At 38.5% G+C, this 14071-nt stretch overlaps 1 protein-coding gene across 2 annotated transcripts in view; it reads right to left on the bottom strand.

Moving 5' to 3' along the window:
- ice2 (interactor of little elongator complex ELL subunit 2) overlaps positions 1-13479 on the bottom strand; it is a 67904-nt gene extending 54425 nt beyond the window's left edge. For both annotated transcript variants that reach the window (XM_029752006.1, XM_029752008.1), the window contains exons 1-5: positions 13323-13479; positions 13094-13204; positions 10803-11172; positions 9036-9155; positions 8822-8956 (exon numbers count right to left, since the gene is read on the bottom strand). In XM_029752006.1, coding sequence (XP_029607866.1) covers positions 8822-8956; positions 9036-9155; positions 10803-11172; positions 13094-13204; positions 13323-13336 — 750 coding nt within the window. In that variant the 5' untranslated portion in view covers positions 13337-13479. The remainder of the gene's footprint in view (positions 1-8821; positions 8957-9035; positions 9156-10802; positions 11173-13093; positions 13205-13322) is intronic.
- Positions 13480-14071: the final 592 nt, after the last annotated feature.

Raw genomic sequence — 14071 nt, 5'->3', positions numbered from 1 at the left:
TATCTCACCATAGTATTACTACTATATAGAATACATTATTCTAGTATATCTCACCATAGTATTACTGTTATATGGAATATATTATTCTAGTATATCTCACCATAGTATTACTGTTATATAGAATATATTATTCTAGTATATCTCACCATAGTATTACTGTTATATAGAATATATTATTCTAGTATATCTCACCATAGTATATCTCACCATAGTATTACTATTATATAGAATACATTATTCTAGTATATCTCACCATAGTATTACTATTATATAGAATACATTATTCTAGTATATCTCACCATAGTATTACTGTTATATAGAATATATTATTCTAGTATATCTCACCATAGTATATCTCACCATAGTATTACTATTATATAGAATACATTATTCTAGTATATCTCACCATAGTATTACTACTATATAGAATACATTATTCTAGTATATCTCACCATAGTATTACTGTTATATGGAATATATTATTCTAGTATATCTCACCATAGTATTACTGTTATATAGAATATATTATTCTAGTATATCTCACCATAGTATTACTGTTATATAGAATATATTATTCTAGTATATCTCACCATAGTATATCTCACCATAGTATTACTATTATATAGAATACATTATTCTAGTATATCTCACCATAGTATATCTCACCATAGTATTACTACTATATAGAATACATTATTCTAGTATATCTCACCATAGTATTACTGTTATATAGAATACATTATTCTAGTATATCTCACCATAGTATATCTCACGATAGTATTACTACTATATAGAATACATTATACATTACAACTCCTCTAGCTCCAGAATGAAATAGGGTGCAGGCCAGGCAGCAGGCTGTTAGCCAGCCTGCCAGCTTAGTGGAGTCTGCCATTAGCACAGTCAGCGTAGTCAGCTCAGCTTTCCCCATTGAGACCGTGTCTGTGCCTCGATCTAGGTTGGGCAAAATTAAAAATGGCGGTGTTCGCTTTAGTAATCTCACTAGTATAAAGACCTCCTCCATTCCTGCCATTATTGAAAGAGATTGTGATACTTCACATCTCAAAATTGGGTTACTTAATGTTAGATCCCTCACTTCCAAGGCAGTTATAGTCAATGAACTAATCACTGATCATAATCTTGATGTTATTGGCCTGACTGAAACATGGCTTAAGCCTGATGAATTTAGGCCTCACCCCCTGGTTACACTAGTGACCATACCCCCCGTGCATCCGGCAAAGGCGGAGGTGTTGCTAACATCTACGATAGCAAATTTCAATTTACAAAAAAAAAAAGACGTTTTCGTCTTTTGAGCTTCTAGTCATGAAATCTATGCAGCCTACTCACTCACTTTTTATAGCTACTGTTTACAGGCCTCCTGGGCCATATGCAGTGTTCCTCACTGAGTTCCCTGAATTCCTATCGGATCTTGTAGTCATAGCAGATAATATTCTAATTTTTGGTGACTTTAACATTCACATGGAAAAGTCCACAGACCCACTCCAAAAGGTTTTCGGAGCCATCATCGACTCAGTGGGTTTTGTCCAACATGTCTCTGTACCTACTCACTGCCACAGTCATACTCTGGACCTAGTTTTGTCCCATGGAATAAATGTTGTGGATCTTAATGTTTTTCCTCATAATCCTGGATTATCAGATCACCATTTTATTGCGTTTACAATTGCAACAAATAATCTGCTCAGACCCCAACCAAGGAGCATTAAAAGTCGTGCTATAAATTCTCAGACAACCCAAAGATTCCTTGATGCCCTTCCAGACTCCCTCTGCCTACCCAAGGACGTCAGAGGACAAAAATCAGTTAACCACCTAACCGAGGAACTCAATTTAACCTTGCGCAATACCCTAGATGCAGTTGCACCCCTAAAAATTAAAAACATCTGTCATAAGAAACTAGCTCCCTGGTATACAGAAAATACACGAGCTCTGAAGCAAGCTTCCAGAAAATTGGAACGGAAATGGCGCCATACCAAACTGGAAGTCTTCCGACAAGCTTGGAAAGACAGTACCGTGCAGTATCGAAGAGCCCTCACTGCTGCTCGATCATCCTATTTTTCCAACTTAATTGAGGAAAATAAGAACAATCGGAAATTTCTTTTTGATACTGTCGCAAAGCTAACTAAAAAGCAGCATTCGCAAATGGAGGATGGCTTTCACTTCAGCAGTAATACATTTATGAACTTCTTTGAGGAAAAGATCATGATCATTTGAAAGCAAATTACGGACACCTCTTTAAATCTGGGTATTCCTCCAAAGCTCCATTGTCCTGAGTCTGCACAACTCTGCCAGGACCTTGGCTCAAGGGAGATACTAAAGTGTTTTAGTACTATATCTCTTGACACAATGATGAAAATAATCATGGCCTCCAAACCCTCAAGCTGCATACTGGACCCTATTCCAACTAAACTACTGAAAGAGCTGCTTCCTGTGCTTGGCCCTCCTATGTTGAACATAATAAACGGCTCTCTATCCACCGGATGTGTACCAAGCTCACTAAAAGTGGCAGTAATAAAGCCTCTCTTGAAAAAGCCGAATCTTGACCCAGAAATTATAAAAAACTATCGGCCTATATCGAATCTTCCATTCCTCTCAAATATTTTAGAAAAAGCTGTTGCACAGCAACTCACTGCCTTCCTGAAGACAAACAATGTATACGAAACGCTTCAGTCTGGTTTTAGACCCCATCATAGCACTGAGACTGCACTTGTGAAGGTGGTAAATGACCTTTTAATGACGTCAGACCGAGGCTCTGCATCTGTCCTCGTGCTTCTAGATCTTAGTGCCGCTTTTGATACCATCGATCACCACATTCTTTTGGAGAGATTGGAAACCCAAATTGGTCTACATGGACAAGTTCTGGCCTGGTTTAGATCTTATCTGTCGGAAAGATATCAGTTTGTCTCTGTGAATGGTTTGTCCTCTGACAAATCAATTGTACATTTCGGTGTTCCTCAAGGTTCCGTTTTAGGACCACTATTGTTTTCACTATATATTTTACCTCTTGGGGATGTCATTCGAAAACATAATGTTAAATTTCACTGCTATGCAGACGACACACAGCTGTACATTTCAATGAAACATGGTGAAGCTCCAAAATTGCCCTCGTTAGAAGCCTGTGTTTCAGACATAAGGAAGTGGATGGCTGCAAACTTTCTACTTTTAAACTCGGACAAAACAGAGATGCTTGTTCTAGGTCCCAAGAAACAAAGAGATCTTCTGTTCAATCTGACAATTAATCTGGATGGTTGTACAGTCGTCTCAAATAAAACTGTGAAGGACCTCGGTGTTACTCTGGACCCTGATCTCTCTTTTGAAAAACATATCAAGACTGTTTCAAGGACAGCTTTTTTCCATCTACGTAACATTGCAAAAATCAGAAACTTTCTGTCCAAAAATTACGCAGAAAAATTAATCCATGCTTTTGTTACTTCTAGGCTGGACTACTGCAATGCTCTACTTTCCGGCTACCCGGATAAAGCACTAAACAAACTTCAGTTAGTGCTAAATACGGCTGCAAGAATCCTGACTAGAACCCAAAAATGTTATCATATTACTCCAGTGCTAGCCTCCCTACACTGGCTTCCTGTTAAGGCAAGGGCTGATTTCAAGGTTTTACTGCTAACCTACAAAGCATTACATGGGCTTGCTCCTACCTATCTTTCCGATTTGGTCCTGCCGTACATACCTACACGTACGCTACGGTCACAAGACGCAGGCCTCCTAATTGTCCCTAGAATTTCTAAGCAAACGGCTGGAGGTAGGGCTTTCTCCTATAGAGCTCAATTTTTATGGAATGGTCTGCCTACCCATGTGAGAGACGCAGACTCAGTCTCAACCTTTAAGTCTTTACTGAAGACTTTTCTCTTCAGTAGGTCCTATGATTAAGTGTAGTCTGGCCCAGGAGTGTGAAGGTGAACGGAAAGGCTGGAGCAACGAACCGCCCTTGCTGTCTCTGCCTTGCCGGTTCCCCTCTTTCCACTGGGATTCTCTGCCTCTGACCCTATTACAGGGGCTGAGTCACTGACTTACTGGTGTTCTTCCATGCCGTCCATGGGAGGGGTGCGTCACTTGAGTGGGTTGAGTCACTGACGTGGTCTTCCTGTCTGGGTTGGCGCCCCCCCCCCCCCCTTGGGTTGTGCCATGGCGGAGATTTTTGTGGGCTATACTCGGCCTTGTCTTCGGACGGTAAGTTGGTGGTTGTAGACATCCCTCTAGTGGTGTGGGGGCTGTGCTTTGGCAAAGTGGGTGGGGTTATATCCTGCCTGTTTGGCCCTGTCCGGGGGTATCATCGGATGGGGCCACAGTGTCTTCTGATCCCTCCTGTCTCAGCCTCCAGTATTTATGCTGCAGTAGTTTATGTGCCGGGAGGCTAGGGTCAGTCTGTTTCATCTGGAGTATTCCCTTGTCTTATCCGGTATCCTGTGTGAATTTAAATATGCTCTCTCTAATTCTCTCTTTCTCTCTTTCTTTCTTTCTCTCGGAGGACCTGAGCCCTAGGACCATGCCTCGGGACTACCTGGCATGATGACTCCTTGCTGTCCCCAGTCCACCTGGCCATGCTGCTGCTCCAGTTTCAACTGTTCTGCCTGCGGCTACGGAACCCTGACCTGTTCACCGGACGTGCTTGTTGCACCCTCGACAACTACTATGATTATTATTATTTGACCATGCTGGTCATTTATGAACATTTTAACATCTTGACCATGTTCTGTTATAATATCCACCCGGCACAGCCAGAAGAGGACTGGCCACCCCTCATAGCCTGGTTCCTCTCTAGGTTTCTTCATAGGTTTTTGGCCTTTCTAGGGAGTTTTTCCTAGGGAGTTTTTCCTAGCCACCGTGCCTCTTTCACATGCATTGCTTGCTGTTTGGGGTTTTAGGCTGGGTTTCTGTACAGCACTTTGAGATATCAGCTGATGTACGAAGGGCTATATAAATAAATTTGATTTTGATTTTTTTGTTGTTGATTATTCTAGTATATCTCACCATAGTATATCTCACCATAGTATTACTGTTATATAGAATATATTATTCTAGTATATCTCACCATAGTATATCTCACCATAGTATTACTGTTATATAGAATACATTATTCTAGTATATCTCACCATAGTATATCTCACCATAGTATTACTATTATATAGAATATATTATTCTAGTATATCTCACCATAGTATTACTGTTATATAGAATATATTATTCTAGTATCTCACCATAGTATATCTCACCATAGTATTACTGTTATATAGAATATATTATTCTAGTATATCTCACCATAGTATTACTACTATATAGAATACATTATTCTAGTATATCTCACCATAGTATTACTGTTATATAGAATATATTATTCTAGTATATCTCACCATAGTATTACTGTTATATAGAATATAGTATATTTCACCATAGTATTACTACTATATAGAATACATTATTCTAGTATATCTCACCATAGTATTACTATTATATAGAATATATTATTCTAGTATATCTCACCATAGTATTACTGTTATATAGAATATATTATTCTAGTATCTCACCATAGTATATCTCACCATAGTATTACTGTTATATAGAATATATTATTCTAGTATATCTCACCATAGTATTACTACTATATAGAATACATTATTCTAGTATATCTCACCATAGTATTACTGTTATATAGAATATATTATTCTAGTATATCTCACCATAGTATTACTGTTATATAGAATACATTATTCTAGTATATCTCACCATAGTATATCTCACCATAGTATTACTGTTATATAGAATATATTATTCTAGTATATCTCACCATAGTATTACTGTTATATAGAATACATTATTCTAGTATATCTCACCATAGTATATCTCACCATAGTATTACTGTTATATAGAATATATTATTCTAGTATATCTCACCATAGTATTACTATTATATAGAATATATTATTCTAGTATATCTCACCATAGTATTACTGTTATATAGAATATATTATTCTAGTATATCTCACCATAGTATTACGGTTATATAGAATATATTATTCTAGTATATCTCACCATAGTATTACTGTTATATAGAATATATTATTCTAGTATATCTCACCATAGTATTACTGTTATATAGAATATAGTATATTTCACCATAGTATTACGGTTAAATAGAATACATTATTCTAGTATATCTCACCATAGTATTACGGTTAAATAGAATATATTATTCTAGTATATCTCACCATAGTATTACTGTTATATAGAATATATTATTCTAGTATCTCACCATAGTATATCTCACCATAGTATTACTGTTATATAGAATATATTATTCTAGTATATCTCACCATAGTATTACTACTATATAGAATACATTATTCTAGTATATCTCACCATATTATTACTGTTATATAGAATATATTATTCTAGTATATCTCACCATAGTATTGCTGTTATATAGAATATAGTATTCTAGTATATCTCACCATAGTATTACTGTTATATAGAATACATTATTCTAGTATATCTCACCATAGTATTACTGTTATATAGAATACATTATTCTAGTATATCTCACCATAGTATTACTGTTATATAGAATATATTATTCTAGTATATCTCACCATAGTATTACTGTTATATAGAATACATTATTCTAGTATATCTCACCATAGTATATCTCACCATAGTATTACTGTTATTTATAATATATTATTATAGTATATCTCACCATAGTATTACTGTTATATAGAATATATTATTCTAGTATCTCACCATAGTATATCTCACCATAGTATTACTGTTATATAGAATATATTATTCTAGTATATCTCACCATAGTATTACTACTATATAGAATACATTATTCTAGTATATCTCACCATAGTATTACTGTTATATAGAATATATTATTCTAGTATATCTCACCATAGTATTACTATTATATAGAATATATTATTCTAGTATATCTCACCATAGTATTACTGTTATATAGAATATATTATTCTAGTATATCTCACCATAGTATTACTGTTATATAGAATACATTATTCTAGTATATCTCACCATAGTATATCTCACCATAGTATTACTGTTATATAGAATATATTATTCTAGTATATCTCACCATAGTATTACTGTTATATAGAATACATTATTCTAGTATATCTCACCATAGTATATCTCACCATAGTATTACTGTTATATAGAATATATTATTCTAGTATATCTCACCATAGTATTACTATTATATAGAATATATTATTCTAGTATATCTCACCATAGTATTACTGTTATATAGAATATATTATTCTAGTATATCTCACCATAGTATTACGGTTATATAGAATATATTATTCTAGTATATCTCACCATAGTATTACTGTTATATAGAATATATTATTCTAGTATATCTCACCATAGTATTACTGTTATATAGAATATAGTATATTTCACCATAGTATTACGGTTAAATAGAATACATTATTCTAGTATATCTCACCATAGTATTACGGTTAAATAGAATATATTATTCTAGTATATCTCACCATAGTATTACTGTTATATAGAATATATTATTCTAGTATCTCACCATAGTATATCTCACCATAGTATTACTGTTATATAGAATATATTATTCTAGTATATCTCACCATAGTATTACTACTATATAGAATACATTATTCTAGTATATCTCACCATAGTATTACTGTTATATAGAATATATTATTCTAGTATATCTCACCATAGTATTACTGTTATATAGAATATAGTATTCTAGTATATCTCACCATAGTATTACTGTTATATAGAATACATTATTCTAGTATATCTCACCATAGTATTACTGTTATATAGAATACATTATTCTAGTATATCTCACCATAGTATTACTGTTATATAGAATATATTATTCTAGTATATCTCACCATAGTATTACTGTTATATAGAATACATTATTCTAGTATATCTCACCATAGTATATCTCACCATAGTATTACTGTTATTTATAATATATTATTCTAGTATATCTCACCATAGTATTACGGTTATATAGAATATATTATTCTAGTATATCTCACCATAGTATTACTATTATATAGAATATATTATTCTAGTATATCTCACCATAGTATTACTGTTATATAGAATATATTATTCTAGTATATCTCACCATAGTATTACTATTATATAGAATATATTATTCTAGTATATCTCACCATAGTATATCTCACCATAGTATTACTGTTATATAGAATATATTATTCTAGTATATCTCACCATAGTATTACTATTATATAGAATATATTATTCTAGTATATCTCACCACAGTATTACTATTATATAGAATATATTATTCTAGTATATCTCACCATAGTATTACTGTTATATAGAATATATTATTCTAGTATATCTCACCATAGTATTACGGTTATATAGAATATAGTATTCTAGTATATCTCACCATAGTATTACTGTTATATAGAATACATTATTCTAGTATATCTCACCATAGTATTACTGTTATATAGAATATATTATTCTAGTATATCTCACCATAGTATTACTGTTATATAGAATATATTATTCTAGTATATCTCACCATAGTATTACTGTTATATAGAATATATTATTCTAGTATATCTCACCATAGTATTACTGTTATATAGAATATATTATTCTAGTATATCTCACCATAGTATTACTGTTATATAGAATATAGTATATTTCACCATAGTATTACGGTTAAATAGAATACATTATTCTAGTATATCTCACCATAGTATTCCTGTTATATAGAATATATTATTCTTGTATATCTCACCATAGTGAGCAGCTGTTTCTCAAAGTTGAGCTGGAGGCAGGAAGAGAAGTTTCCTCCTGTGAGGCTGGTAATCTCATGGATCTGATAGAGTTGGGGAAGCCTCCTGATCTGGTCTAGACAGGCTCTCAGGTACTCCTGGAGCAGAAAGGGATGAGAGGACTGTACAGAGGTCTAACATCAGCAGACTAGTAACCAGGAAGTAACAGCGCATTACCTCTGAGTAGAGAGCGGCCCCCTGGGATATGTAGTTGTAGTCGTCGGGACACATCCTGGCCACTTCCTGCAGGTACCTCATGAACTCTGACCTCTCACTGTTCACATTCAGCAACAGAGTCTGATCGGCATAGATAAACAGGGTTAGTGCTAGATCGGGTAGGGTGAAGGCAAGCTGCGATTAGAATCTGACAAGGAGGGAGGCACAGTCACAGGCTCTGACCCTACAGGCACAGTCACTGACCCTACAGGCACAGGCTCTGACCCTACAGGCAGTCACAGGCTCTGACCCTACAGTCACAGTCACAGGCTCTGACCCTACAGTCACAGTCACAGACCCTGACCCTACAGTCACAGACCCTACAGTCACAGTCCCTACAGTCACAGGCTCTGACCCTACAGGCACAGGCTCTGACCCTACAGGCACAGGCTCTGACCCTACAGGCACAGGCTCTGACCCTACAGGCACAGGCTCTGACCCTACAGGCACAGGCTCTGACCCTACAGTCACAGGCTCTGACCCTACAGTCACAGGCTCTGACCCTACAGGCACAGTCACAGGCTCTGACCCTACAGGCACAGTCACAGGCTCTGACTCTACATGCACAGTCACAGGCTCTGACCCTACAGGCACAGTCACAGGCTCTGACCCTACAGGCACAGTCACAGGCTCTGACCCTACAGTCACAGGCTCTGACCCTAAAGTCACAGGCTCTGACCCTACAGTCACAGGCTCTGACCCTACAGGCACAGGCTCTGACCCTACAGGCACAGTCACAGGCTCTGACCCTACAGTCACAGGCTCTGACCCTACAGGCACAGTCACAGGCTCTGACCGTACAGTCACAGGCTCTGACCCTACAGTCACAGGCTCTGACCCTACAGGCACAGGCTCTGACCCCTACAGTCACAGGCTCTGACCCCTACAGTCACAGGCTCTGACCCTACAGGCACAGGCTCTGACCCTACAGGCACAGGCTCTGACCCTACAGGCACAGTCACAGGCTCTGACCCTACAGTCACAGGCTCTGACCCTACAGGCACAGTCACAGGCTCTGACCCTACAGTCACAGGCTCTGACCCTACAGTCACAGGCTCTGACCCTACAGGCAGTCACAGGCTCTGACCCTACAGGCAGTCACAGGCTCTGACCCTACAGGCACTCACAGGCTCTGACCCTACAGGCACTCACAGGCTCTGACCCTACAGGCACAGGCTCTGACCCTACAGGCACAGGCTCTGACCCTACAGTCACAGGCTCTGACACTACAGGCAGTCACAGGCTCTGACACTACAGGCAGTCACAGGCTCTGACACTACAGGCAGTCACAGGCTCTGACCCTACAGGCACAGGCTCTGACCCTACAGGCACAGGCTCTGACCCTACAGGCACAGGCTCTGACCCTACAGGCACAGGCTCTGACCCTACAGGCACAGGCTCTGACCCTACAGTCACAGGCTCTGACCCTACAGGCACAGGCTCTGACCCTACAGTCACAGGCTCTGACCCTACAGGCACAGGCTCTGACCCTAGTCACAGTCACAGGCTCTGACCCTAGAGGCACAGGCTCTGACCCTAGAGGCACAGGCTCTGACCCTACAGGCACAGGCTCTGACCCTACAGGCACAGGCTCTGACCCTACAGTCACAGTGTGACAAAAGCATAGAGTAGTGTTGAGAGCATTATGTGCATGAGGAGCTTCTCTGTATGCATTGTGCTATACAAATGTATTGTATTCTAAATATTAAGAGCCAGTCGGTAGCCTACCTGAGAAGCCTCTCTGGGCTGTTTGCTAGTCAGCACATGGAGATATGTCAGCTGGTCTTTACTGGCGAGTCTGGAGAAACAGGGGTATGGAATCCTGGGCTCCGGGAACAACTCTGGTACCCGGCCGGGAAGGCTGGGGTCCTGGCCGGAGGGCCTAGGGTGACTGGGTCCCTGTCTGGAGACTGCCTCACTAGCAGGCGGGTGATGAACCTTACGGTCCTCATCCTGACTGTCAGAACTGGACTCTCCGGTACCACTCCTCTCATCATTGATGTTTCTGCTGCTGTTTGACTGGTTCTGTGTAGAGGGGAGCTTGGCTGGTCCTGATGGGTCCTGTAACTGCTCCTTCACGTCAACCTTTACTGTGGGACTGGACATCACAACAACTAGTTACCAGTTCTAATGGTTACCAGTTCTAATGGTTACCAGTTCTAATGGTTACCAGTTCTAATGGTTACCAGCTCTAATGGTTACCAGCTCTAATGGTTACCAGCTCTAATGGTTACCAGCTCTAATGGTTACCAGCTCTAATGGTTACCAGTTCTAATGGTTACCAGTTCATCATTCTAATGGTTACCAGTTCTAATGGTTACCAGTTCTAATGGTTACCAGTTCATCATTCTAATGGTTACCAGTTCTAATGGTTACCAGTTCTAATGGTTACCAGTTCATCATGCTAATGGTTACCAGTTCTAATGGTTACCAGTTCTAATGGTTACCAGTTCATCATTCTAATGGTTACCAGCTCTAATGGTTACCAGTTCTAATGGTTACCAGTTCTAATGGTTACCAGCTCTAATGGTTACCAGCTCTAATGGTTACCAGCTCTAATGGTTACCAGCTCTAATGGTTACCAGCTCTAATGGTTACCAGCTCTAATGGTTACCAGTTCTAATGGTTACCAGTTCATCATTCTAATGGTTACCAGTTCTAATGGTTACCAGTTCTAATGGTTACCAGTTCATCATTCTAATGGTTACCAGTTCTAATGGTTACCAGTTCTAATGGTTACCAGTTCATCATGCTAATGGTTACCAGTTCTAATGGTTACCAGTTCTAATGGTTACCAGTTCATCATTCTAATGGTTACCAGCTCTAATGGTTACCAGTTCTAATGGTTACCAGTTCATCATTCTAATGGTTACCAGCTCTAATGGTTACCAGTTCTAATGGTTACCAGTTCTAATGGTTACCAGTTCATCATTCTAATGGTTACCAGCTCTAATGGTTACTAGTTCTAATGGTTACCAGTTCTAATGCTTACCAGTTCTAATGGTTACCAGTTCTAATGGTTTTCCAGTTCTAATGGTTACCAGTTCTAATGGTTACCAGTTCATCATTCTAATGGTTACCAGCTCTAATGGTTACCAGTTCTAATGGTTACCAGTTCTAATGGTTACCAGTTCTAATGGTTACCAGTTCTAATGGTTACCAGTTCATCATGCTAATGGTTACCAGTTCTAATGGTTACCAGTTCTAATGGTTACTAGTTCTAATGGTTACCAGTTCTAATGCTTACCAGCTCTAATGGTTACCAGTTCTAATGGTTACCAGTTCATCATTCTAATGGTTACCAGCTCTAATGGTTACCAGTTCTAATGGTTACCAGTTCATCATTCTAATGGTTACCAGCTCTAATGGTTACTAGTTCTAATGGTTACCAGTTCTAATGGTTACCAGTTCATCATGCTAATGGTTACCAGTTCTAATGGTTACCAGTTCATCATGCTAATGGTTACCAGTTCTAATGGTTACCAGCTCTAATGGTTACCAGTTCTAATGGTTACCAGTTCTAATGGTTACCAGTTCTAATGGTTACCAGTTCATCATTCTAATGGTTACCAGTTCTAATGGTTACCAGTTCTAATGGTTACCAGTTCTAATAGTTACCAGTTCTAATGGTTACCAGTTCTAATGGTTACCAGTTCTAATGGTTACCAGTTCATCATTCTAATGGTTACCAGTTCATCGTTCTAATGGTTACCAGTTCTAATGGTTACCAGTTCATCATTCTAATGGTTACCAGTTCTAATGATTACCAGTTCATCATTCTAATGGTTACCAGTTCTAATGGTTACGAGTTCTCATGGTTACCAGTTCTCATGGTTACCAGTTCTCATGGTTACCAGTTCTAATGGTTACCGGTTCTAATGGTTACCGGTTCTAATGGTTACCGGTTGTAATGGTTACCAGTTCTAACAGTGAGAAAGAGATAAACTCCCCTCAATCTGCTGTCCACTGACGCTCCGTTAGGTAGCTACTGTAGCCAGCCAGCTAGCTGCATACTGTACCTTCCAACAGCGATATCCCACAGTCCCTTGATGGTCGGCGCCAGGGAGAACTTATCATATAGGTCTCTGTTAAATACTAGACAGTCTGGGGCTGGGAGCGGGACGTCCTCCCTACGAGGAGATAGGGAACAGCGTTTCATCATGATGATGTTACAACTAGCGTTAGCATCTCTACGGCTAGCAAACCTCAAACATTTTCACCAACTGGTTAATCACAAACCAAGCTCACCATGTCAGCTCCATGTGTACCGCTGTTTTAGGTTGGCCTGGTTATGAGATAAGATGTAGCTGAGAATAATACAACTATAAATAGTTAGCTAGTAGCCACTTATTTACTTTAACACTGGCAGTGTTGTGAGCTTCAGCGTTCAACGTGAACCCGCTGCGATACAGGCAAGAACTACTAAGTACTTCCGGGTCAAAATCAAATCCAACTTTATTTGTCACATGCGCTGAATACAACAGGTGTAGTAGACCTCACAGTGAAATGCTGAATACAACAGGTGTAGTAGACCTTACAGTGAAATGCTGAATACAACAGGTGTAGTAGACCTCACAGTGAAATGCTGAATACAACAGGTGTAGTAGACCTCACAGTGAAATGCTGAATACAACAGGTGTAGTAGACCTTACAGTGAAATGCTGAATACAACAGGTGTAGTAGACCTCACAGTGAAATGCTGAATACAACAGGTGTAGTAGACCTCACAGTGAAATGCTGAATACAACAGGTGTAGTAGACCTCACAGTGAAATGCTGAATACAACAGGTGTAGTAGACCTCACAGTGAAATGCTGAATACAACAGGTGTAGTAGACCTTATTGTGAAATGCTGAATACAACAGGTGTAGTAGACCTCACAGTGAAATGCTGAATACAACAGGTGTAGTAGACCTTATTGTGTAATGCTGAATACAACAGGTGTAGTAGACCTCACAGTGAAATGCTGAATACAACAGGTGTAGTAGACCTTACAGT

This window comes from Salmo trutta, chromosome 4, assembly GCF_901001165.1.
Source record: "Salmo trutta chromosome 4, fSalTru1.1, whole genome shotgun sequence".
In the NCBI taxonomy this organism is placed as follows: domain Eukaryota; kingdom Metazoa; phylum Chordata; class Actinopteri; order Salmoniformes; family Salmonidae; genus Salmo; species Salmo trutta.
Note: the sequence above shows the minus strand (reverse complement) of the source record. Positions and strands in the feature narration are given on the sequence as shown.